We start from the raw sequence: 26,177 nt of genomic DNA, 5'->3' as shown, positions 1-26,177 counted from the left end.
ACTACAGTGCCACCTCCTGTCTAAGGAAGCAGACCTGAGAAAATAAATACACATGTGAAATTAAACACAGTTCCCCACAAGGTCAATTTTTTTAAAAGTTGTCAAAATTGGCACAGGTGTTTTGCAAGATATTTTAAATCATTTGGAAGGCATTACTAAGTGGGGATTTGGGTACAGGTCCCGCCAGTGAAATCAAGTTTCCAATCCCTCATCTTTGAGGATTTCATACTGATTGCCATCACCTTCCAACATAATCACTGCAACCACTGGTGACATCATGAATTTCGATACCTCAACTTCTGCCCCATCAACATAAAATAGATAAACCTTTTTATTATCTTACTCTTCCTACGTTTCCAGAACATCCTATTCCACCTCACTTTTGCATCAAAAACAAGCATGTCTATGACAAATATTCGACTCCCCTACAACAATGATATGCAACTCTTAAGCTCTCTTAACACCTTCCAAGGTACCTATTACTTCATTGCTATATATTTCTAAAGTGCTCCCTCACAAAGAGGGATCATGGAGTTATGGCCACAATGTGCAAAAGACACAAATTAGAAATAAAATGAACCATCATTAATAGAGGAGTAGTGAAGAAAGTACAAGGTTCTGGGCTCATAGCCACTTCCCGGCATCCTTCCACTAAATCACAGGAACATTTCTAATAATCCCAGACAAGACTAACATGCAACACTAACACAATTCTTGACAAGTCCTACCAATTCTTGAAGTTCTTGAAGTTAAACCAACAAGGCTCTTGTGCCATGCATTTGCTCTCAAAGTTTGAAAAATAATTAAGTACATAAGGTCTAACTTGAATCAATTTCAAGTGAGAATTAATCAAATCATTCTTTAAATCTCTTAGCATTCTTTAAGGCAAGAATGGAATTCTGAATTAGTTTCTAAATTCAGTAGTTCTGCTCCTGTTTCATCTGTAACGAATGTCAAACCTTGAAGAAATCCAATAGTAGGAAATGTAATTGTGCATTTTGCAAGCTTCCTTGCTTGTGTGTTGTTGTGATAATTTTTAGGCCCTGTTACATCATGTTTGTCATTCTTGATGCTGGGAGAATGTAAAGGGTTTATGCTCACAAAATATTAATTCAAAAAGGCAAAAAAGCAGCTTTGTGGCAGCCAGTAGCAAGAAGCAAACGAACAAAGCCAGCAGGAAATTTGCAGGGAAAGTGTAAGCAAACACACTTTTGGCCATATTGAACTGAAAATAGGAGGCGGATATTACCACAAGCTAAGAATCAACGCAAAATGTGGGTCAGATAAACAGCAATTAGAAAAGCAAAAAATAATTAAATAAAATAAACCAAAGATAACTTCATAAATACTGTCTACTTGGCCTAGTGGATGAATCACTCGCCTTTCTCTTCTGGGAACGGGGATCAAGTCCAGTTTGAGGTCCAAAGTGAAATGAGTTTGGTGGTCTCAGCTCGGTCCCCAGGGGGCAGGAGTCCACATCACAAAACCACCACATATAATTTGGCACAACTGGCAGTCTCTGCTCAGGAGAGGCCCAGAACTGAGCTGGCATGGAGACTGAACTACCTCTCGCCCACAAAGAGGGTGCTCCCTCCAGGTCAGGGTTGAGGTCATTGGTGGGACAACGTGGGGAAGCTCTCATTGCAGCTGCCTGATTGTAGCTGGCCTGTGGATAAAAAGAGGACTTCAGTTTCTTTTCCTGCCAGTCCCTTCACCATCACCAGCATAAACAGTCAGTTATTGTTTGTATTACATTTTTGTTAAAAATGGGGTGGTTATGGAGATGAAATCAAAGCAAATTATAAGAGAATAACAGGAATATAAAACAATATAGGCTTCTGACAGGAGAAAATACTGTTAAAAGAAAACAAATTAAAGAGTGAAAGGGTAAATGAGATAACGAAACTCTGATTACATGTTTTACTACAGGTACATGTACAAATGAATAGGGTGAAACTGGAGTAGGTGAGGAAAGAATGCGAGTCAACCAAAGGTCAATAGAATTAGAATCTGGCAATTGGCCTCAGAAGTAATTTAGAAAATGTAATTGATAGGATAGAGAAATACGTTGTGCATGATAAATATTTTCAAACATTATCCTTCGAATAATTTCAACTTCTTTCCATGCCTCCTTCAAATATCCAAGCAACCTCCAGATATCTTTGTTTTCGGGAAGGATAAACATTAACCAAAACATTTTCAGAATAGATGTATGCTAATTTTTCTATTTATTCTTTGGAATTGATCTCTGTAAAAAGAAGGAAAGGTCTGACTAGCACTTAATTTACCCGTATCCCATGTACCCATGAAGAGCCACTAGTCAAGTGTGAAATGTGTAAAATGTAGTACCCGCAGCAAGATTAAAAACGTATAGTGAGAAAACCAAGCTCGAGAACATGTATAGCAACAGCAGAGAACTAGGCGGCAATATGGGAGAACAGCAATATCGGCAGCCTGTCAAGCCGTGATATGTTTAAAGGTGTTAAGGCAAGCTTAACAATGCTAAATATATTGGGAACCGATGAAAGTAACCACATCACCTAACACAACTTGTTAATTGTTAAACAAGAAAGTTCAAAATAGCAAACGAAAAACTGTATTTAAGGCAAAGCTTGTAGAAATAACACAGCCAGGGAAAGTTATATCATGCCATGCAAGAGTAATCTCTACTCTAGTGCTTTATTTACAGTGTTTGGAAAGCAACAATGACATTAGAAATCAAATAAAACATCTAAAAGTGCACTACTATTTTAGCTTTACTGCATCAGACTTTGGCCCTCATGAAAAGTTGGGTGATAATGTTAAAAAAGTTGTTTTACAATAAATCTAAATATTTCTTGTAGGTGTACTTACCAAATGCCAGTATATTCAAATGTATGCAAATACCCTAAGATTTACTCATGGGTTAATGGTAATTAATGCATTGATAAATCCAGTTCCAAAATCTGCCAAGCTTTTAATGAGGGCCTACTGTTAGCAAATGTTTGCAGGCAGCATGTATAATTGTTTGGAGGACCAGAGTGAGTAGACTCAAAGGCAGACAGCAAAGGGCCTGGAAAAGCAGTCCTGTAAAAACAGTGCAAAGACATGAGCACAGGATGTTTTGAAAAGAGGACAAAGGACTACCATAGAGTGGCTAAAGAAGAAAATAATCCATGGACTAGCTAATCGATATATGAGGAGCAATCAATATAGAGAGGAGCGTGTGAGCATACAGTGCAAGGGAGACAGAACAGTAACCAAGAACAAATGAGCTGGATAGATCGTGAAGTTGAGCTATGTTGCAAGCGACCCACAAGCAATTGTACACTGATATAGGGTTCTCCCAATAATTGGAGACAGCAAGAAACCTGGAAAGATGTTCACAGATTGGGGTATTTATCATCTAGCAAAGAGATATATTGTGTTAATTATCACATTGTACATGGTAAAAATTACACTACGCATTTCCAAATTCATCCTACGTTCTGAACAACTTCAGCATCAGAAAAAACTGTAATCATAAATAGCCTGCACAAACCTATTAGCGATTGATGATTTACCTCTGATCACTTAAGAAAACTCTTTTGACAGTGAGATCTGAAAGCGGAAGAACCTATTTTTGTCAGTGATCTTTCTTTTGCAATAGTGGCCTTTGAGAGATAAACTATTTTGTGAAGTAGCACCCAATGTATGGTACAAATGAAATATTAATGTCAAAGAATTGGTCTAATATTGCAAAATAGTTTGTCTTCTATGATAAGGCTACTTGCATTTCTGAAACTCCCTCATTACTGTCCATTACGGTAATAGTAATGTGGACGACTAATGGACCATTTTTAATATACCATCTACTATTTCTAATCATCAGCTAGCGCCATTTGATCATGGGTTTAGTATCAGTTTGCCATTGAAACAGGTGTGTAGTTTTGGTTGTGAGCTTGATTACTTTTCTATCTATGAAGCTACTTCTATAAGACATTGAGATTGATCAAGTCAAAAGCAAAGGCTTTATATTAAAATGTATCAAAACGTATAAGCAAATGCACAGCTCACTTTAAATATGTTAATCACAAACAGTTTTATATTTGATTTGTTTCAAACAGATTGCATCAAAGTGTTGATTTCATCCATACCTCGAGTCTGTCTGTCCTCATTAATTTCTGGGCGGCAGCAGCTGCAGAGACTGGCATACCATGGTTCCCTGTTACCAGCATTGGTGCTGTTGGAAGGATTTCTGTTTGGACCAAGCCTGGAGAGACAGGTCCTAGATAAGGGTTGAAGGCTGCTGTTGCATTGGTGGCTAGGCTTGGACCAACTGAAAACATTGGCTGCAAAAGAGACAACATTGTCATATTCGGTGGTTTTTGCATGTTTTCCACATGTCTGGTAAACATACATTACTTTTAAAATATTCTCAAATCATCGTCTTGGAAAAAATAGCCTGCCACAAAAGCAAATGGACCTTATTCACAAGCAAAGTATGTGTAAGGTCCAGGTGGACAATATAACACATTCACATTGGCAGAAACAGTCTAGCCCACTTTTGCCGATCTACAGCTTCGCCAAAGGCATTTTTTACAATGTTTTCCCCCACTTTTTTTGCTGCAAAATGCATGTGGTAAATTGGAGTAAGGTATATATATGGGTTTGAGGTGGCCCACCCCCTGCATTTTGTAGTAAAACAAGTGGAACAAATCGTTAAAAAAAAAAATGGGCAAAAGTGTAGGTTTGCAAAAGAAATTCGGGAAAGCATAGAATCGCAGAAAGACATTTCAGAATAAATCAACGGCAAAGGCAATTTCAAGCAGAGATGCAATATTCCTAATTTAGAAAGAGACAATAAAGAATACAAATAAACTATATATTTTTATTTATTTATTTGTGTTTAGCCAATTTAGGCTTTTACATTCATATTTTTCCACAATCTTTATCATCATCTTTTGTAAAAGCCTAAATTGGCTAAACACAAAGAAATAAATAAATAAATAAACTATATATATATATATATATATATATATATATATATATATATATATATATATATATATATATATATATGGGATACATTACTCACCGTAATCGTATTTCTGATGCTTGTATCTGCTTAGATTCACATGCTGTGCATAGGCCGACATCTAGTGGAAGCTGCGGAGTATTACAGTTTGTTTTTCGAAGTCGAAAAATGGGCGTCGACACAGGGCGTGCCAGTAATACTATCCCTAGTGTGACGTCCCCTGTACCCATGATCCCTCACGCGTCTAGGATCCCCAGATTGTGTTTTTCCTGACATGAGGTAGCATGAGGAGTAGCGTGAGTACAGATAGTCCAAGCAGATAGACAGAAAGGTAAGACTACAAGCAACCATGCGCCTTCTCTCGGAGGGGAGGAAGGGTGGGTCGCATGTGAATCTAAGCAGATACAAGCATCAGAAATACGATTACGGTGAGTAATGTATCCCTTCTGAGGCTTGTGGAATCTGCTTAGATCACATGCTGTGCATAGATTAGCGAGCAGTACCAGAAGAAGGAGGTGGGATGTGAGAAGGGTCATGAGCAAACAGGTGTCTTAGAACCGCTTGTCCCACTTGTGTATCTGCCTTGGAATGAGTGTCAATGCAGTAATGCTGAGTAAAAGTGTGAATAGAGCTCCAAGTAGCTGCTTTGCAAATGGTGTCAAGGGGAACATTTGCAATGAAAGCCAGAGTGGCCCCAATGCCTCTGGTAGAGTGGGCCCTTGGCGTAAAAGGCAGAGTTTTTTCAGAAAGAGAGTAACACAGCTGTATACAGTTGATAATCCACTTTGAGATAGCGCCCTTAGAGACGCGATCCCCCTCTCTGCCTGTAGCTACGGAGACAAACAGTTGATCTGTTTTCCTTAGCGGTCTGGTTTTATTTACATAGTATAAGACCGCCCTACGCACATCTAGGGTGTGTAGTTTCACCTCAGCTGAGCTCTGTGGGTTTTGGAAGAAAGCCGGAAGCTCGATGGACTGGTTTACATGGAACTTGGATATGAATTTTGGTGAGAATCTAGGGTGTGTGCGTAAAACCAGTTTGTCCTTGTGGATAGTAAAGAAAGGATCTTGCACTGACAGAGCCTGAATTTCACTGACCCTTCTTATGGAGGTAATGGCTACTAAGAAGGCCGTTTTATAAGTCAGGTGTTTGAGACTACTTTTATGCATGGGTTCGAAGGGGGGCCTCATGAGCTTAGATAGCACCACATTGAGATCCCATCCTGGCGGTGGGTTCGAGATAGGAGGGTGAAGTCTCTTTACTCCTTCCATGAAGGCTTTAACCACTGGTACTTTCCACCACGAAACCTTGTTATGGGATGTGGTGTAGGCTGAGAGGGCTGCCAGGTGTACTTTCAGAGAGTTAAAAACCAACCCTGCATCCAGCAGGTGAAGCATGTATGTTACAACGTTGGAAGGAGTGCAATCAACCGGGTTGATTTGTTTACTCTGGCACCAGATAACGAATCTTTTCCACTTGTCAAAGTAACAGTGCCTTGTATTTGGTTTCCTAGACTCTTTTAGAATGTCCATACACCTCTGTGGTAATTTGAGATTTCCAAACTCTATGACTTCAGGAGCCATGCTGCTAGGTTCATAGAGTTGGGTTCCTGATGCACTGTTTGACCTTGTTGCTGGGACAGAAGGTTGTACCAGGCTGGGAGTCTGATGGGCTCGCATACCGCCATCCTGCGTAGGTGTGGAAACCATGGTTGTCTCGCCCACATGGGAGCAACTAGGATGAGCGTCATCGATTCCTTGTTCATCTTGTACACCACCTTCCTGATGAGGGGAGTTGGTGGGAAAGCGTACGCAAACATCCCTGACCAGTTTATCCACAGGGCATTCCCCTGGGAGTCCGGTTGTGGGAACCTGGATGCAAATCCTGGGCATTGTTTGTTTTCGCTTGTGGCGAATAGGTCTATAGTGGGGAAACCCCACTGAGAGAAGAGATCTTCTACTACGTCTTTGTGAAGGACCCACTCGTGTTCTTCTGGGAGGGAGTCTCTGCTTAGAGCATCCGCTAGGGAATTGAGCTCCCCTGGAACATGTTGCGATGACAGGAAGATGTTCCGTCTGAGTGCCCATATCCATATTTTCTGGGCAAGCTTGGACAGATTTGGCGAACGAGTCCCTCCTTGCTTGTTCAGATAGAACATGGCTGTCGTGCTGTCCGTCCTGATCTGCACCGACAAGTTTAGTAGATGGGGCTCGAACGCCTGCAGCGCTCGGAATACTGCCAGAAGCTCTAGCAGATTGATGTGGTTCTTGGCTACTGAGTGAGACCAGAGACCCTGAGCTGTGTGGTGGAGATGGTGAGCTCCCCACCCCGTCAGGCATGCATCTGTAGTCACCACTGCCTGTACTTCGGGATCGTAAAAGGGTTTCCCCTTTGCGAGATTCTCTCTTGTCCACCAGTGTAGGTTCTGTACGAGTGTTGGCGAAACGACCACTAGATCGTCCCACTGACCACTTGCCTGAGACCACTGTTTCGCCAACCATTCCTGCATGGGACGCATGCGCAGACGCGCGTGGGGGACCAGGTAAATGCATGACGCCATCATGCCGAGTAACCGCATAGCTTTGCGTACTGTTATCTGTTGACCTGACTGATAATGCGGAATTTGCAGAAGTATGTTCCGAATTCTTTCTTCCGAAGGGAAGGTCAATCCTTTCTGAGTATCTAGGATAGCTCCTAGAAACTGTTTTGAGGTGCTTGGCACCAGACTTGACTTTTTCTCGTTGATGGAGAAGCCTAATTCGTGGAGGAGGTCGATGGTCCTCTGAATGTTTGACCTGCAGATTCCTGGGGTTTCCCCCGTTATGAGCCAGTCGTCCAGATAAGGGTACACTGGGATTGCCTCCCTGCGTAGGTGTGCAGCTGCCACCGCCAGTACCTTGGTGAATACCCTTGGTGCAGAAGCTATCCCGAAGGGCAGTACCTTGAATTGGTAGTGGCAACTGTCCACCTTGAAGCGCAAGTATTTTCTGTGCGCCGGGAGCATGGAAATATGAAAATAGGCATCTTTCATATCCAAGGTTGCCATGTAATCCCCCTTTTTTAGGAGTGGGATTACCTCTTGTAGTGTGGTCATACGGAATTTTTGGGGCTTGACATACTTGTTGGCAGGCCGTAAGTCTAAAACTGGGCGCATTGTTAAATCTTTCTTTGGCACAAGGAAGTAAGTTGAATAGATACCCTTGTTTACCTGGTGTCCCGGGACGAGTTCTATCGCGTCCTTTTCTAGCAGAATGGCGATCTCCTCGAGGAGGATCTTCTGATGTTGTAAAGAGTGGACTTTTTGTCTTGGAGGATGGTTTAGGGGACGTTGCAGTAGTTCTATGCAGTACCCATTGGATACTGTTGACAGCACCCATCTGTCGGATGTTATCCCTTCCCATGCCTGGGTGAAACTTGATATTCGTCCCCCTACTGGGGTTGCATGGGAAGGGACCCTGAACTGAGCGTCACTGCTTTGGTGGAGGCGTGCCTCCTCCTTTACTGGGGCTGCCTCTGCCTCTACCCCGTCCTCTTTTACTACCCCTACCATACACCTGGGTAGACTGTTGTGAGCTGGTGTTCCACTGTGTACCCTGGGTGTGGGAGTAGCTATTTCCTCTATTGGAATTTTGGCCGCGGGGGCGACGAAAATTGCCATTCCCTCTTTGGTTAGGTGGTTTGGTAGTTAACTGGCCAAGGGATTTGAGGGTGTCGAATTCTTCCTTAGCGTTTTTTAGAGCGTCCTCGACTGCCTTCCCAAACAGGAGATCACTTTCCACTGGTTTGTCTAAGAGCGCAGCTTGTGTTTCTGCTTTGAATCCCGACTGCCTCAACCAAGCATGCCTTTTGATGACAGTCCCCTCTGCTATAAGTCTACCCGCATTGTCAGCGGCGTCCAGAGTTGCTTTAACAGTGCAGCCTGACACGTTCCTTCCTTCCGCACAAATGCGAGCTAGCTGGCTTTTAAGGGGTTCGGGAGCAGAGTCTATTAGTGCTGCCACTTCTTCCCACTGGTGACAGTTGTAGCTAGCCAACAGTGTGGTGGAATTCGCGATTCTGGCTTGGTAGGCTGCCGTGGAAGCTACTTTCCTGCCAAAACCATAAAGTTTTTTACTTTCTTTGTCGGGGGGAGCCTCAGAGGAAGATAATGGTGTACCAGCTCTTTTGCGGGTGTTGGTTACTACTAGAGAGTCTGGCTTAAGTTGACCTCTAATATATAGGGGGTCCGACTGGGCTGCTTTAAACAGCTTCTCCACTCTCGGATTTACAGGTCTTGTCAGGTTTGGGTTGACAAGGGATGGTGCTATTCTGCGTTGAACAGATTTTAGGATGGGAATGGTCTGGGCTACTGGCTTCCTTTCCCCTATTAGTTCTTCCGCAAAGTCCCTTTCTTCCTGGACACCTTGTGTGTCTATGTGGAAGTGGTTAGCTGCCCGAAAGAGCAGTTCATTCAGGAGGGGCTGATTATCTATTGGGGAGTCAGACACTGGGGCTTCCCTTTCGACTGGTGAGTCCATTCTGAAAATATCTGGGCTATTTTCTGGCTCATCCTCGTCTTCGTCTTCGCCGTAATAATCTGATCCTGCAGGATCTTCTGGCGTGTCAATTTCCTGACCTTCTATAAGGGAAGAGTTTCCTTGGTCTGTAGGGAAGAGGTAAGAATAGGGTTGGACCTCGATGGGGTCTAAAGGCCTAGATGGTGTCTCGACCCGGGGTCTTTTATTTGAGGGGATAGGGTCCCTAGACCCTGAGGGAGAATCTTCCTGAGGGTTTAAAGCTAGGAGTTGTTCAGGGTGTCTTTCGAAAAAATTCGCCAAGGAAGACATCCTTGACATTACTCTGTCAATGTCCTCGCATGACCAGAGTTTTGAGCTTGGGGTGACCTTGCTGGGACTTTCTATGGATTGGCCCTGAGAAGACTTGGTCAGTTCCTTTGTAGTGGAGGACTGCAAGGGTTGTTTCCTTTGCTGTTTACCCCCTTCCCCGTGGGTGGAAGTGTGTTTCCCCTTTCCCTTATCTTTCGACGCCTGGCGTCGAGGATCGGAGGTGGAATCCCTGTCTTTCGAACTAGCCTTCGAAACTGGCCCCTCTTTACTCCCAAGTGATGTACCCTTTTCCTGGGGTGCAGGCTGGGGGTGGAAGTCGTGTTCGTCTTCGGACGATTGATCTTCCGGGATATTAATGGTCGAGGCACTCTGTGCAAGTGTGGAGGCTTGCCTGACGTCGTGCGGCGACCTCGACCGGGACCGCCCAGAGGACGTCCTTTCGGACCGCTCCTTCTGTGCCTCTTTCCGAGGTTTCGACGACGTCGAATCTCGGGTGGATTTTTTGTGTTTAGCGTGTGTATGTGTAACGCTTTTGTCGCCGGGGGACTTCCCCATAGTCGCCGGGACGGACGACCTTCCGAGGCCGGGGACGTGCGTTCGGCTGTCCTTCGACGCCTTGGTGCCCTCGCCGTCCGAAAGTTCGGCGTCGCTGCCGTCGCTGAAGGTACCCTCCGCCTCCATAGCTGCTAGCTTGGCGTGGTGGGCCCAACGCTTGGTGGAGCGGTCCTTAAGAGTTTTTGCCTTAAACCTGCTACAGGCCCTGCAACCCGTCTCGGGGTGGTCTCTGGGTAGGCAAAGGTTGCACGTAGCGTGCTTATCTACCCAAGGGTATTTTTTATTACACTTGGGGCAAAACTGAAAGGGCGTACCCTCCATACGCGCCTGTGGGCAGCGGGCAAGTGTGTGTAGGTAATAAGGTGTCGAGTGTGGAAGTGTACCACCCCCACTCTCCCTACTTGTAGGGCCGAGGCCAGCGGCCCAGGCCCGAGCCGAGGCGGAAGCCTCAAGGCCCAATCCGTCGGGTATTCGACGTTGATCTCCTCCCCGGTTCGGCGTCGAGATGTTGATCGACGAAAGGTTGGTCAAACGGGGCAAATTAGAATTAGTTTAGAGTGAAACTATGGCAAAGCCAGGGAACTCCGATGAAGTGCTTCCGACCAGAATGGCGGAAAAAAACAATCTGGGGATCCTAGACGCGTGAGGGATCATGGGTACAGGGGACGTCACACTAGGGATAGTATTACTGGCACGCCCTGTGTCGAAGCCCATTTTTCGACTTCGAAAAACAAACTGTAATACTCCGCAGCTTCCACTAGATGTCGGCCTATGCACAGCATGTGATCTAAGCAGATTCCACAAGCCTCAGCAATATATATATATATATATATATATATATTAACACATCTAGGCAGAATATAGTCTGTAGAACACCAAACCAGTATACAGTGAATATCCATAAAAGGTAGTCCTTCTAACATTAGAGGCTATTTTCTAGACTCAATATAGGGTTTAGACAACACATTTGGGAATATAGATCCCAGCTGGAGAGTAATATAATGTCCACATACCGGCTAACAAGGATGAAAACAGGTGATGTCTGCCCACACTTATGAAATACCAAAATAAAAACAACCCATAGACATATTATTATCTAACATTGAATTTAATTAAAGCACTACAAAAGAGATCTTTACTGAAATATGTTCCTTCTACACATTTAACTATTTGAGAAACTATACAGAGAATACAAAAAGCATGCCACTATAGGACAAATGTATGGTTGTTCAAATTATAAATCCATGCCCTAGAAATGGGGAAGAGGCAACAAGTTAGTTTACATATAGGATAGCGTTCAGCGAACCAATGTGACATATGAACAAAGGCAGAAAGACATAAAACAGCAAAACAACAGTGGACATGGATACACTAGGAATTGGGGTTTGGAGGTGCAGATGATAGTTTGACTTCTTATAGACGTCAGAGATGTGAGGACAGAAGGAGAGGGCGGAGTCAAAGATGACCCCAAGGTTCTTAGCCTCACAGATAGGAGCAGGAAGATGGCCCAAAGTCGGCGGCCAGAGAGAGAGAGAGGAAAGGAGGGAGCTGGTGTTCTGATGAGGAGGATCTCAGTCTTACTGGCATTAAGGCAGAGCTCATTGGCGGTGCACCATTCCTGAATTGTGACAGACAGTCAGGTATGAGAGAAGGAGAAGAAGCGGCTGAGGGGAGCCTGAAAGAGAGCTGGATGTCATCTGCATAACACTGAAAGTTGGAGTAGAAAGTGGCACTGCACTGGCCATGAGGTGCTGTGTATTGGTTGTAGTGGCAGGGATAAAGGTTAGACCCCTGAGGGACACCACAAGTAGAGAGAGAGATAGAAGAGAGGAAAGACGTCAGTAGGACCTTAGAGGGTTGATCAGTGAGAAAGCAGGTCAGCCAGGTAAGGTCCTGCTCAGTGATACCCAAGTAATCACGCAGGCCCTTGAGCAGGATGGCATGGTTGACCATATCAAAGGCAGAAGAAAGATCAAGAAAAATGAGGACAGAAGCAAGGTTAGAATCAAGATTCGAGAGCAGGTCTTCACGGGTATTCAGAAGAGCAGTTTCTGTGCTTCTGGCAGCTCTGAAGCAAGACTGGTGGTCGTGGAGACAACCAGCAGATTCTGTGTGAAGATTAAGCTGGGAGATGGCAAGCTTTTCCTAGAGTTTGCCCAGGAAAGGTGTGATGGAGATCTGGCAATAGTTAGCCATAGAGGAAGGATCTGCAGAGGGCTTCTTAAGAAGGGGTTGCTTGATGGGGGAGGGGAAGGTTCCAGTGGTAAAGGAGTGATTGCAGAATTTGTCCAAGGCTGGAGCAAGGGTTTCAATGTGGTCCTTGATGGTTCTGGATAAGCAGGGGAGAACCTGTTTCAACAAGACTTTCACAGATCGTACTTGTCTAGAAACATTATCTGGGGTGAACAAGGGAAAGGAAGAGAAGGGAGGAGGAGGCCAGGAGTGGTCGAGGAGGAGGTAGAAGAAGAGAGGGTGGACAGGATGTCCTGAGCTTTAGTGATGAAATGATAAGCCAAGGCCGTGCAGAAGGCCTGGGAGGGAACAGGAGAGGTAGAGACTGCAACAAGTTTGGCCAGATCCTTGCAGATTTTGGCCGAATTGTTAGGTACTGCAGCAACACAAGCTTGGATGTGGGCTCTCTTTTTGCCAAGGACAGAGAGTCTGTATTGCCTTTAGAGCAGTCTGCAGGCCACTTTGTCAGAGGGTGCACGTGATGCCCTCCACTTCCTTTCAGCCACCCTACATTTGCATTTAAGGGTGACGAGGTTGGAGTCATGCCAAGAGCTGCACTTGGATTTGGGCTTAAAGCGGATCCTCATATCAGGGGCAAGGACATCCAGAGTGTTAGAGATAGAAATATGAAGGTTAGATAGGGCCGTGTCAGGGTGTGAGTCAGCCAAAGGTGCAGAAGGAGGAGAGAAAGTATTAGCCAAAGCCTCAACTGACACAAGCTTCAAGGGTCGGATTACCGAGAAGGTAGGTGGCAGTGCTGGGGTCAGCTTGGCCTGAGGGGTAGAGAGAAAGAGGTGGGAGGAAAGGGGGAAATGATCAGTCCACGAGAGAGGAGTTGTGAGACGGTTAGAGAGGGGGAGGTCTGAGGAGGTCAGAACATCCAGGGTGTGTCCTGCAGAGTGAGCCGCGCCAGAAGGAAGAATAGAAAGAGAGAGAGAGAAAGAGAGAGAGGGAGAGAAAGAGAGAGAGAGAGAGAGAGAGAGAGAGAGAGAGAGACGAGAGAGAGAGAGAGAGAGAGAGAGAGAGAGAGAGAGAGAGAGAGAGATGCAGAGGTCGTGAAAGAGTCCCAAAGAAGGGCAGTAGCATCCAGGTGGATGTTCAGGTCTGTGAGTTGGAGAACCGAGAGGTAGAGACGAGGAGTGAGGAGGCAAGATTAGCCCAACAGGGTGGCCTGGCCAGGCAGCCTGTAGATAGCGGCAACAGTAAGAGAAAGTTCAGGGGAGATAGAGAGCCTGCAGACCAGGCATTCAAAGGAGGAGTAGTCCTGTATAGGAATGATAGAATCAGGGATCCACTTGGGGTACATCAAGGCTACACCCCCACTGGGGCAGCTGGTTCTTGGTGCAGAGAGGATCTTGTAGGCATCCAGAAGGAGAGTGTCAAAGCTTGTGACAGAGCTGGCCATGAACCACGTCTCAGTGAGACCGAGTACATCCAGATCAAGCTCTTCCAGGAGACGGAAGATATCAGAGGAGTGTTTGACAGCTGAGCGAGAGTTGAGAGTAGCAATGTGGAGCAGGTTGCTCCCTTTGAAAGACTGCTGTGGAGGGATACAGGCCAGAGGTATGCCCTGCAGAAGTGTTGGAGGTGCCTGAGAGGGGGGGCACAGGAGGATGAAAGAGAAGGCAAGGTAGCCTGAGAAGAGGAAGAGGGTGCCAGAGTGGTGGCAGAGGAAGGAGGCAACAAGGTGGCCAAAGAAGCATCAGAGGATGTTGCAGAGGTGGCAGAGGATGGAGGCGGCAGAGGAGCCAGAGAGGGGAAAGAGGGGATAGCAGGAGAGAAAAGGAAGTTGATAAAGTGTGTGAAGCATCTATCAAAAAGGAGGAGGTTGGCCTGAGGGCCTTGGACCAAGATGGTGCAGTTTAGGTAGACATTAATGATGGTCTTGGAGGAATGGAAGGGGACCGACCAGGAGGGCCTCCCACCAGGTGCCACCATTAATGGGAGATGAGAAAAAAGGAGAGAGAATAGAGACCGTATGGGGGGTCCATAGACCTGGAGAGGAAACAACAAAGAGGATTTCGGTGAGGGTCTTTCTGGATGAAGCACTGGTGTAGGTATCAGCGATAGGGAGGCCTGGGTTGGAGACCAGGACGTCCCTTTTGAACTTCTTCCCACCAGACCTACTGAGAAGGATAGGATAGCCGATAAAAAAGCAGTTAGGGAAGATCAGTGAGATAGAGAGCACCATAGAGGGTGCTGAGAGAAAGAGGGGGTGAAGAGAGGGGGAAGGGGTTGGTGGGTGGGGTGATGCCAAAACAGTCTCCCATTTGAGCATACCTCTGAACCAACCACATCTCATCATGTGATACATTTCAGGGAATGCAATACACTTAAGATCTCCTTGCGAGATAAAACTATGTATGACTTGAGAAATCCCTTTCTCTGCTCTCTTACTGTGAAGGACACTGACACATTTACTGTTACTGCAGTGAAATAGGTCATCTGTGGGGTGACATTATGAACTGTTGGGTATGACTGGGGGCCATTAGACCTCGTACACTCTTTAGGGCCATTAATTCCTCAAGTAGAATACTTGAGTGACTCTTGTGCTTGTTGGTAATAGGGGTGGTTGTTTTACGTTATAACACCCACCTCATTACCTAAAGTTGCACTACAATAAGTCAAACTTTCTCATGGAATATCTAAATTTGTAAGGAGAGAATTACTCATCCAGTCTGAACTCACCTTAAGGATTTGAGTCGATGGCCCATATCCCTCTTCCTTCCTTAGTAGATTTGCTTTCCTAATTATATTATTTGGAGATGCATTACGTTTGCAGTTGAAACAATTTGATTGGATGTGAAAAAAAAAGACATTTCAAATCCATTCACATTGATGTTTAGCTACAACGGACTTTAGGAGTTTTAATAGAGTCTTAATTTGTCCATTCAAGTACTTTACTAAAACAATCTGTGTGTTGTGATCACAGTATTTGATGTGTCTAGTAGTTAAGCTTCTCTCAGACAGTAGTGAACTTACCCTCGTTCGTGGGGCAGCTTTAACATCTTCATGTTTAATTTGACATTGATCAGACAGTCGCTTTTTAATTAATGAAATTGACAGGCCTTCAGCGTGCAAGGGACCATAATTGGAGAATGATACATACAGACACATTTTCAGGCTCCACTCTGTGCATAACATTTCTTTCTGGAAAACATGAGCATGCTGGTTTTTGGACACACACCTGATTTTGTGGAACTCTGTATGAGACGTGAAATTGAACTGAATGGCTAAGTGGATGAGCCCTATGAAAAAAGCACTTATGTTTTCAACTGTGCAACTTCTACACTCCTTTCCCTCAAGTGTGGGAATGTGCGCCATTTGAATTACTTGAACTATATCCAAGGTGATAATAAAGGAAGGGGTAGCATAGTTTTGGTTTGATTCAGTGCTGATCTTTAATTCAGCAAAATTCTGAAAATGCTTTAAGAGTTTAGCAATGGCTTTAAAAATACTCTGGGATCTAGTTTTAGAGAATGTAAAAGGCCCATTTTAGCCTCGGATTCCGTAGCACAAGAATAATTTGCATACTTATATATCCAATTCACTGTGCACTGCCCGAGAGGACACACATTTATTGAGGAACCATCTCCCTTTAATTCATTTTAAGACATAACAGTTGACTTAAACGTGTTCACATGGATTTTCTGTCATCAAGTTATAGTGTTTACAGAGCCAACAGCTGCCAATCACTATCTATTTTTAAACTGGCAAAAGAGTGTCTTTTGAAGACCCTCTATATATTATATTCTGATGCCCACATCAGTCGATTGAGGATCAGACACAATCATCCTTTACATGCCATAAAATAGACATCCTCATGTGCCCCTCTAGTGGAATGCATGTAGACGATTTCTTCATATAGGACAAATTCATAAAGCAAAGAAAGGTTAAGGGTTGGGTTGTCAATTTCACCAATGTGGGGATTTCAATACATTTGAATTTGGTGTGATGGTGCGTCACCTCATTTCAAGATCATCTGTGCAGGCCTTGTGTTGCAATTTGATTAACATCCTGCAATCATTTTATATTTACCACTATCTTTAATATTTTATTGTGTTCGATCTGCATGTTTTCAGTGACTGTATTGTAAAATCTACTTTATTAGAATGTTCTAGCCGTGAACAAATAATTACAGTTTGAGAAGGCACTAGGATGGTGGAGGCCAATTACTTCTTGTCTTTAGGCCTCATTACAAGTATGGCGGTAAGGCAACAACGGCGCCGGTATTGCTACTGGCACCATTGCTACCGTACCGCCATACTACAAGTTCTGCTCGCGGGTGCCCTTGCAGCCACCAGATCTGACCTGGTGGCCATACCGGCACCTGCGAGCTGAACATGATGGTAGCACCGGTACTGTTATTAATGGTACCGGGGCTACCACCCTCCCCATTCCCATTGAGCCCTATCGGGCTCAAATGGGGATGTACCGGGCCCGGCACCCGCTAAAGGGCAATTACTGTGTACGGCTGGGCCGAAATAGCCCGGTAATTGCCCATTTGCGGGTGCCGGACCCGGATGCGAGTTTGGAGTTAGCCTTGCCGGCTTACCTCCAACCTCGTAATGAGGCCCAGTACCTGTTTTTCATGTTGGCTAAATAACAAAGTACTTTAAGGAATTTATATTTGTCCTTGCCATCCATACAAAAGAGACGATAATGTGAAGCTCATTCCCCATGAATAATATAAGTGAAGAAAAATATTAAAGAGAGGATTTTGAGGATCAATTAAGCAACATTACCAGAGCAGAGGGCGCCTGGTAATACCCCCCCCTGCAAGGGTGATATTGCTATTAGTATCCGACAAAAAATAAATAAAGCTGCCATGGATCCAGAGAAGGGACTGTGCAGTCCCTTCTCCCTTACCATAAGGATTATTTGCAAGGCTGCGGGGACGTACTAGGAACACTGTGGTTCGCATTGTCGTAAGGGACCAGGCAACGCAAGGTGGGGTGAGGATGGGAGGGAGGAAAATATGTGGAAAAGGGGATGCGGGGCAGCACTTACCTGAGCACCCGATGGGGGAAGATGGCAGCCTCCCACTATCACGGCCGGATTACCATGAGGTAAGGCCTCCGTTTTTAGACTCATAATTGGCTGGAAGGTTGACAACCCCCCCCCTTGCCGGGTACTAATGTGTGTTAATTTTGATGGCCATTCATTTTGACTTAGCTTTGGAAGTATTGCCACGTGATGTTTTGTTATACTGCCAGAAACTTAAAGTTAAACATGCTTGCTGTAGGGTTGTGCAAAGTTTTTTCTGGTGGCATGATTTTGAAAAGCTCACGAATTTGCAGCTATTAAAAGTTGCACATTTTGCCCTTTTTTGCCTCACTGTTTTCTGTGATTTTGATTGAACCTATGAAGCTCCCAGAAATACATGAATGTTATTATAATTATTATAAATATTATGATATTTATTGAGCACGGACCTAGCTTTGAGAAGCAACGGAGAACTTTACAGAGGTAAACAACAATACAGATACACAACAAAGCGCTTTACAAAGGTATACAATAGTACAGATGCATAACAGAGCGCTTTTCAGAGGTAACTGAACAAATATACAGTCGGGTAAGATACAGAGGGGTGCAGAGGAGGCAGCTGTACAGGGTGGCAGAGATGGGCGGACAGCATCTAGCGAGACAGGTGGCACAGGGGGCGACATGACAAAACTCACTCCACCCCCTTCTAATATATGTCACAGAGTATTCCCATTTTACCCAATCTGAAAACAGTGGGTGTATTATTTGACTCATATCTTACAAGAGTACCTGACCTAAGTATATTATTAGGTTTGGTAGTATACATGACATTTCAGCAAATACAACCATTCCTACAAAGAAATAATTTGACTACTGTTGATAGAACCATTACTGGCTGTAAATTAGATTATTACAATTCTATCTATGTGGGTACCACAAGATCCTTATGTCATACCTGCAAATGCTCCAAAATAACATAGCACACAATGTAGGCATTCTTATCACCATTCAAGGGCAATTCCTATCATTAAAAATATGTATTTGCTTCCTTTTATCATTATTATCAAGGTATTTATTGATCGCGGACCTAGCTTTGAGAAGCAACGGAGCCCTTTACAGAAGTATGCAACAATACATATACACAACAGAGTGCTTTACAGAGGTATGCAAAAGTACAGATATTCAGTGGGGTGAAGGATACAGAGAGGGGCACTGAGGAGGAGTACAGCTGTCCCTGGTGGCGGGGAGGAGAGAGGCGAGCCACGTCTTTCAAGTCAAGGTGGCCAAGGTGTTGAGGAGAGACTTCTTGAAGACGTGGGTCTTGAGTTATTTTCTGAATTGTAGGAGCCGAGGGCAAGACTGATGCTGATGGGGCGGAGGTTCCATAGTCTTGGGACATAGGAAAGGAAGGCTTGTTTTCTGGTCCTTTCCTTTTTTCAGCAGCGGAATTCATGTATGCACATGTCCTGGCTTGTGGTGGTGTGCTGTCCGCTGGAGATGCTGAGTTTCTCTGTGAGGTAGCTGGGTGACTTGAAGGCAACTGCCTTATAGATGATGCAGCAGGACTTGAAGGTGATTTGTGCATGCAGTGGGAGCCAGTGAAGGTGGATGAGGGCCAGGGTGATGTTGTCGTATCTGCGTAGACATTTAATGAGGCATGCAGCTGCATGTAGGACACATTGCAGGGGCACAAGGGAGGACGATGGGAGGCATTCGAGGAGGGCAATGCACCCATAAAGGTGGGATAGGATCAGTGCTTTAACAGTTGATCAAAAGCGGTCTGTGTATGCTTAGGTATGTGTGTCTTGAAGGAAAGGTGTTTGTTGATGTAGAAACCTAGGGACTTGGCGCAGGAGGTGAGCTCGGGTGTGAAGCCCTCAGGGTTAATGGTTAATAGCCAGGTCTGTATGTCTGGATGTTCGGTGTTACTGGTGAGGAGTAGGAATTTGGTCTTGGAAGGTTGAACTTCATGTATGCACTGGACATCCAAAACTGGATCAAGATTCAAGATTGTCACTTTGCACAATGGTAATAAATGGAGATCATGTAGAAGCTACTGAATAGTACTGTCCTTCGATTGTGGTGGCAGTGGCAGTTGTACAAACGGATTGTTCTGTGTGCACATGAAAGAAGAGAGCATTTTGCCATTTCCTTTCCTAGGAAGTTACAAGTCAGCTTTCTCCCTCTCATGTGCTGCCACAATTGAGTCCAAAATCCATGCCTTGTGCTTTCCCATAAGACCTTCTGAATCTTGGAAAAAAGCAGACTAATGAGATCTGTAGCATCCGTTTAAAAGTGTGGCACAAATGAACCCTTTGGAATAAACTATGTCCGTGTTGAACCTGGAATTTCTTTCTAAGTGCTGGCGTATGCCGTTGCACTTAGTGAAAGTTTCAAAATGATCTCCCATAACTTCCTGCTTCTTCGCTATGTTCTTGTCTATAAGCTTATGAACCAGAAGCATTATAGCCTTTTTAGGGTTTAGGAGGATTACATTACTGAAGCTAGTGTTATAATTGTTGAAATCTAGTGTAGCACATTCATAAGGTGCAAGAAGATGCTTGAGCAGTTTCACAAGACCACATTGCAGAAGGAGATAATGACAAGGATGAACCAGCTTCACCATTTTGTATCACGTGATCGTTTATTCATTTGTTCTTTATAAAGAGGTTTTGAAGCATGTGAAGGGTCCAATTCCATTGAATGGAAAACTACTCTGTGAGACTGAGCTAGGGAAAGCCATTTCTGGTCTGCAATCTTCTAAGCATCTTCTGGGCTTTGAGAGAATGGCTGATATGGTCAACCATCTTGCGACATATTCAGTATATTGAAATCATCAGTGTCTTTTTCCAATAACTCCAGTATAATGAGGGTGAAGGTCTACACAAAAATGGCTGCATAATAGTAATTGCCAACAACCATTGCATTCGCAAAGTAGCAAACATTGGCATTGATAAAAAGTCAACAACCAATCCATTTGGTCACAGACATCCCAACATCATGGCATTGAATATTGCCAGGCTGTTTGCTGCTGTGTGTGCCTACTTCAGGGCAAACATTGACAAAGTTCCTTGCTGGAGATTTGTATGTGGTGTTGCAGTTAAGATAGCAGCGGTTGCCTGATCAGTGTGGAGTTCTGTAAATGAAACCCAATGTTCAGTGATACACATGTTGTCTGTTGACTGTCCACTGGTCCACATGTCTTTTGGCAGTCATGTTCATATTGTCACTAAAAATGATCTGCAATATTTAGGCAATGCAATTTTGGAAAAAATATGAGCAGCTGACTACCTTATATTTTGAGCAACAAATTCCTGTAATCCCTCAGTGCCCATTAGAGAAAGGGCAGGAGACGAACTGCCAATAGTTTGTAAAAACACACAAAGGATGATTTCTGTTGTACTTTCTAGACTTTGTGGAAAGAGTCTTGATGCTGGTTTGTTTTTGATATTGCGATTGTGAAATTGTACCACCTGTAGAGGAAGCCTGACTCACTAACATGGAAATACCTTGATTGGCAAATAAAACGGTCATGTGACTGAACATGAAATCCTTCTTATTTCACAGACAGAGCACCCCAGATGAAACTGAACCCTTCAGCTCCCAGTGTTGCTGAGACCCGGTAACTGTTTCACCATCTTGGTGTGTAGAGGGCTTCCAGGCACCTGAGGACTTTGTTTTTCCCACTCCTAAACCCTGCAACCAATACCTGCACCCTCCTTCCTGGTCCCCACTGTTCCCACTCTCCTGCCACCTGATTGGTCATTGAAGCAGTCATGGTACCGAACATGGAACGCTTTCAAATTGCACCAACAGCGCTGTGAGAAACCTGAAGGTGTGTCCCACCAGGTGGCCAGGACATGGCCATCGCTATCGATCCAGTTCCTGGGGGAGGACCAGTGCGGGAGGATCACCTGGATGGGGGGGTCATTGGGGAGTGTAGCGGGAACACCGACGGGTGAGAGACGGTATACCCCTTCTCATAGCCCCACTTCCCTATCCTACTGCATAGGGTACACAACCTCTCTATCCCCCCTTGTCCGACGTGAACACTTTCGCATATCACGAAGGACGACGGACTAACACCCGAGCGATTTACCTGACATGTCTCTATAATAGGGACAAGCAAAGTCAGGCAGTTGTCACAATCACACACACCTGATGGCCCTTTCCCTTCCCCACAGGGATAAAAGGTGGAGCACGCGAGCACAAGACGAGGAAGGCAGACCGCACGAGGAGAGAGGTAACTCAGCATGCCAGTTCAAGAGGAGGAGAAAGACAGCTCAAACCGAAAGGGTGACAAGGAGAGAAGCGACCTTGCCCTTTCTGATCAAAGCCTGTGAAACCTCAGTGAAAGGAATCATAAGATGGCGAGCAATAGCCACCGTGTGTTGCAGCAGATGTCAAGAGTACACAGGGCCCTCCTCCACTGATAACCAAGCAGGGGAGAGATGCGTGTCTCTGTGGTACCCACCTTGACTCCAGAGAGAAAAAAGGCAAGTGGTTCATCACAGCCGGTGAGTCGAGGGGAGAGCCAATAAGAAACCGAACTGTGTTGTACGAAAGTAGAAATGGCTAATTGAAATGAGAAAGTACAAAGAACTGTTGCTACCGAAATGGGAAAAAACAGAGACAAAGGAGTCAGGCACCGCATGGGTTCTTACACACTCTGGGAGATTACTCTATTGTTGAGACTACTGTTAACAGAAGCCCTTGGGAAAGGAGGAAATGGGGTCAAAGTGGTCATACAGGGATCTAGTAAAATCCTCTGTACAATGAAAAGTTTTTGACCAACAGATGATTGTGAAGCTGAGGGAAGTGAATCCTGCATGGTAAGAATTGATACAGAAACTGTGCGATTGACAAAGTTGGCAAGAGTGAACCCGAAGGAGGGATGCTGGTAAACAGGGTGCAAAGTCTAAAGTCTCGAAATACAGTGTGTTGACAAGGCTGCACCCGGCAGAGGGATGTCTACAGTGAACTGTTTAAAAGGACATTAAGATTTGTGAATGTCACAGATGAAACTTTGTTGAAAGCCGTAGTGAACCCGGCAGAGGGAGACAAAACATTCAGGAACTGACAGAGCTCAGAAGAGGGGGATCCAAGGGATGAACACCTGGCATCCAAAGATTTGACATAGGAAAAAGCAATAGGAAAAAGCATATGAGGGACAGCCGTACTGAGCTCGACACCTGCCGACACGTGAAGGTAACAGATCAAGTTATTGAATACAAGCCAGATTGAATCTGACAGAGGGAGGCTGATATTCAAGAGGGGTCTGAGCCCAGAAGAGTGGCACCCAAGGGTGAGAAATCATCACCCAGAGTGCAACCAGAAAATAATTTGTTGAACTTAAGTTTTGTACTTTGAACCTGTCAGGCCCTCAGAAGCAAGAAAACTTAACTACCGAAGGTGCTGATATTAAGAACTTTTTGTGGATCTCAGACCAGAAGAGGGGTATGCAGGGGTGAAAAGGCATCACCCACTGTACAAGCAGAAAGGAACTTTTGTTTATTATTCTGAACCACATCAGGTCCCCGGAGGCAAGAGACTTTTTGTATGAAAGAGACTTAACCACTTAAGGCCCTGATTGATGAGGGCGGAACTGTTGGCTCATGCTGGGAAAACTGAAGCGTGGGCTGTGCTACAGAATTCTACCTTGCCTCGTGTTTAAAAAGTGGGGAAGGGAGACCCTGACTACCGCACCCTGACTTATTATTAGTAAACACTTCCGTCTTTCTTATGAACATTAACCCACACTTCTTTTGTATTTAGCGTAAGGATTGGCAATAGGTTTTTCTTAGTATAGGCCCTTTTATTTGACAAGACGCCACTAGGACTGCCTTATTTTTGTTTGATGGTCGAAGCTTGCTCCCATCTTAGATTTAGGTTTAGATTAGGCATTTTTCCAACCTACCTATACAGTTTAATAAACACCCTTGAACTGTGATCAATTGTGTATGTCTTTACTGTTGCCACCATGAACTCCTTACAGAGCCCTCAAGCTCCCATTACTGGTGAGACCTAATAAGCACTTCAACATCTTGCTGAGTAAAGGCCTTCACCATCATGCTGAGCAAAGGCCTTCCAGATACCTGAGGACTTTGCTATTTACCTTCTGACTCCTGCACCAAATACCTGTGGCCTCTTTACCAGTCCCCTCTCTTACAGTCCTCTGATTGGCAAATGGAGCAGTCATGTAACCGAACATGGAAAGCATTCGTATTGCATCAATGGAGCCCTCCAGCTCAAATTGCTTCTTAGACCTGGTAAGCGCTTCACCATCTTGATGAGTAAATGCCTTTCAGGCCCCTGAGGACTTTGTCTTTCCCCTCATTACCCCTGTACACAGTACCTGGGGATCCTCTTCTCTAGCATTCTTTTGACCAGGAAGTAATTAGTTTGCCAGAAATTATTTCAGAAAATAATCTTATGCAGGAATATTTCTCTGCACCAAAATCCTTTGTTCAACAGGTATACATTAGTGGAATTAGTTCTTCTGTTAGAGCTGTTTGCAGAGGGGAAAACATAGCAGGTTCAGAGCAGCTTATATCTAACTTCCATGAGCAAATATGCATATTTACACAAGCAAATCCCAATTAAGTTAGTATGTTTTTTATGTAAACATCTGAAACTTTCCAAAGGCCTGATACAATCCATTAATTGGCTAATGTGTGAGTGTTGTAGGTGCAGAAAACTAAGGCTTATCTCTGTACTTTGAACACAAGTGACACTGGTAACTGTACCCTGTTTGCTAGTGGCCCTGTATCCACATTGATATTGCATCTTCACTCCCTATTTCCCTTTTACATAATGTTGTTGTTACCTTATTCCTGGAGTCTAATGTTCCTCGCTGACCGAACTACACTTCTACAATTTCTCAATCAAAGAAAGTCACAAACCATAGCCCCTCAAATCCTATCCCTGTCCATATTAGCAACCATGAAAGGCACTCTGTCTACAATGATGCTCCAACCACATCTAGCCACATTATCTATCCTCCCAATCTCAGCCCTTCTTCCTTTTCCCAAACCACCTTTATGCAGAGCCTAAGAAACATTCAGTCCCATGTAAATAACACTTAATTTCTCTCTGAACACTTTGACTACCACAACCTTCAACTTTGCAAACACGCGTATCTTAAAATAACTCTGCTTACCTACAATGCAACATCCATACATAACAACCTTCACATTGACTCCAATACCTTCTGCCACTCTCTCTAAATCGCCAAAACGGGAGACAGGGTGGGTTAACACCTTAGCTCCCAATGTATCATCAAACGTTCTCCCATGCTCTTTTGGATATACTGTCACCCAACTCTCTTCACCAGACCTCCTCACTATTCTCCTGATCTTCAAGCCCATTGCCTCCTCCACCCTTGACCTCCTTCTTGACTCCCTGCCTAAAAATACCCCTATTGCTATTGTTATGGCAGACTTCGACCACAGCTAAGACATAGCAGAGGAATGAAATGTCTATAAAATATGAAACGTTCAGATATTAGACAGTGACTTCATGTAAGCAAGGCACGTGCTATAGAGACTTTTGGTCACTTTAAAGACAGTCATTGCTGCAGTCTTGAACTCTGCCACTGCAAAAAGGAAAGGACCAGAAAACGAGCCTTCTCTGCTTATGCCCCACGACTATTGAACCTCCTCCCCGTCAACATCAGATTTGCCCCCCACGCTCCTACAAATCAGAAAAGAACTCAAGACCTAGTGCTTCAATAAGTCTCTCCTCCTCAACACCTAGGCCATGGCTTGCTAAACGCGCCCCGCTCCTCTTCTCCCAGCCACTTGCTACAGCTCTACCCCTCCTCCGTGCCCCTCTTTGTATCCTACCCCCCACTGTATATCTGTTCTGTTGTTACCTCTGAAAAGCGATCCGTTATGCATCTGTATTATTGTATACCTCTGTAAAGTGTTCCGTTAATTCTCAAAGGTAGGTCCGCACTCAATAAATACAAAAATAATAATACTACTAATAATAATAATAGAATGGAGCAAATACATCTTTGCCAAAATAGGAATTGCCCTTGAATGGTGGTAACATTACCTGCAGTGTGTGCTTTGCTACTATGGAGTGTTTGCAGCTATGACATAATGGTCTTGGGGTACCCACATAGAGAGAATTGCAATCATCTAGTTTACAAACAGTAATGGTTCTATCAACAGTAGTCAAATTATTTCTTTGTAGGATTGGCTGTATTTGCTGAAATGTCGTGTATACTACCGACCTTAATATACTTAGTGCGAGTGCTCTTCTAAGATATGAGTCAACGAATACACCCACTGTTTTCAGCTTAGGTAAAATGGGAATACTCTGTGGCATAAATTAGAAGAGTGTGGATTGAATGTTCAATTTTAATTTAAACAAAATAAAAAGAGGGCAGTCCCGGCCGGCTCAGGTAAGTGTGTTAGTTTGTTTGTGTGTGTCTAACTGTCTTATTCTGTGTCTTTATGTGCAAGGAAAGGGACTGTTTGTAGTGGGGAAGGGAGGGGCAGGAGAGCTGGTACATGTGAGTTTGTTTGCGTGTCTCTATGAGTGTCTGTGAGTGCATGCCGTGAAGGGATTGAGG

The 26,177-nt window shown here is 44.5% G+C and overlaps 1 protein-coding gene across 9 annotated transcripts in view; it reads right to left on the bottom strand.

The window, feature by feature from the left end:
* Positions 1–26,177, bottom strand: part of MBNL1 (muscleblind like splicing regulator 1) — a 634,043-nt gene that overhangs the window by 228,347 nt on the left and 379,519 nt on the right. For 7 of the 9 annotated variants that reach the window (XM_069618398.1, XM_069618400.1, XM_069618401.1 and 4 more), the window contains 2 exons: positions 4,116–4,310; positions 1,382–1,666 (listed from right to left, as the gene is read on the bottom strand). In XM_069618398.1, coding sequence (XP_069474499.1) covers positions 1,382–1,666; positions 4,116–4,310 — 480 coding nt within the window. The remainder of the gene's footprint in view (positions 1–1,381; positions 1,667–4,115; positions 4,311–26,177) is intronic. The other 2 variants (XM_069618402.1, XM_069618404.1) reach the window with 1 other exon arrangement.

The sequence above is a fragment of the Ambystoma mexicanum genome, chromosome 10 (genome assembly GCF_040938575.1).
Source record: "Ambystoma mexicanum isolate Mex_15411 chromosome 10, UKY_AmexF1_1, whole genome shotgun sequence".
In the NCBI taxonomy this organism is placed as follows: Eukaryota; Metazoa; Chordata; class Amphibia; order Caudata; family Ambystomatidae; genus Ambystoma; species Ambystoma mexicanum.
The sequence above is the reverse complement of the archived record's forward strand: the minus strand, read 5'-3'. Positions and strand labels throughout refer to the sequence as shown.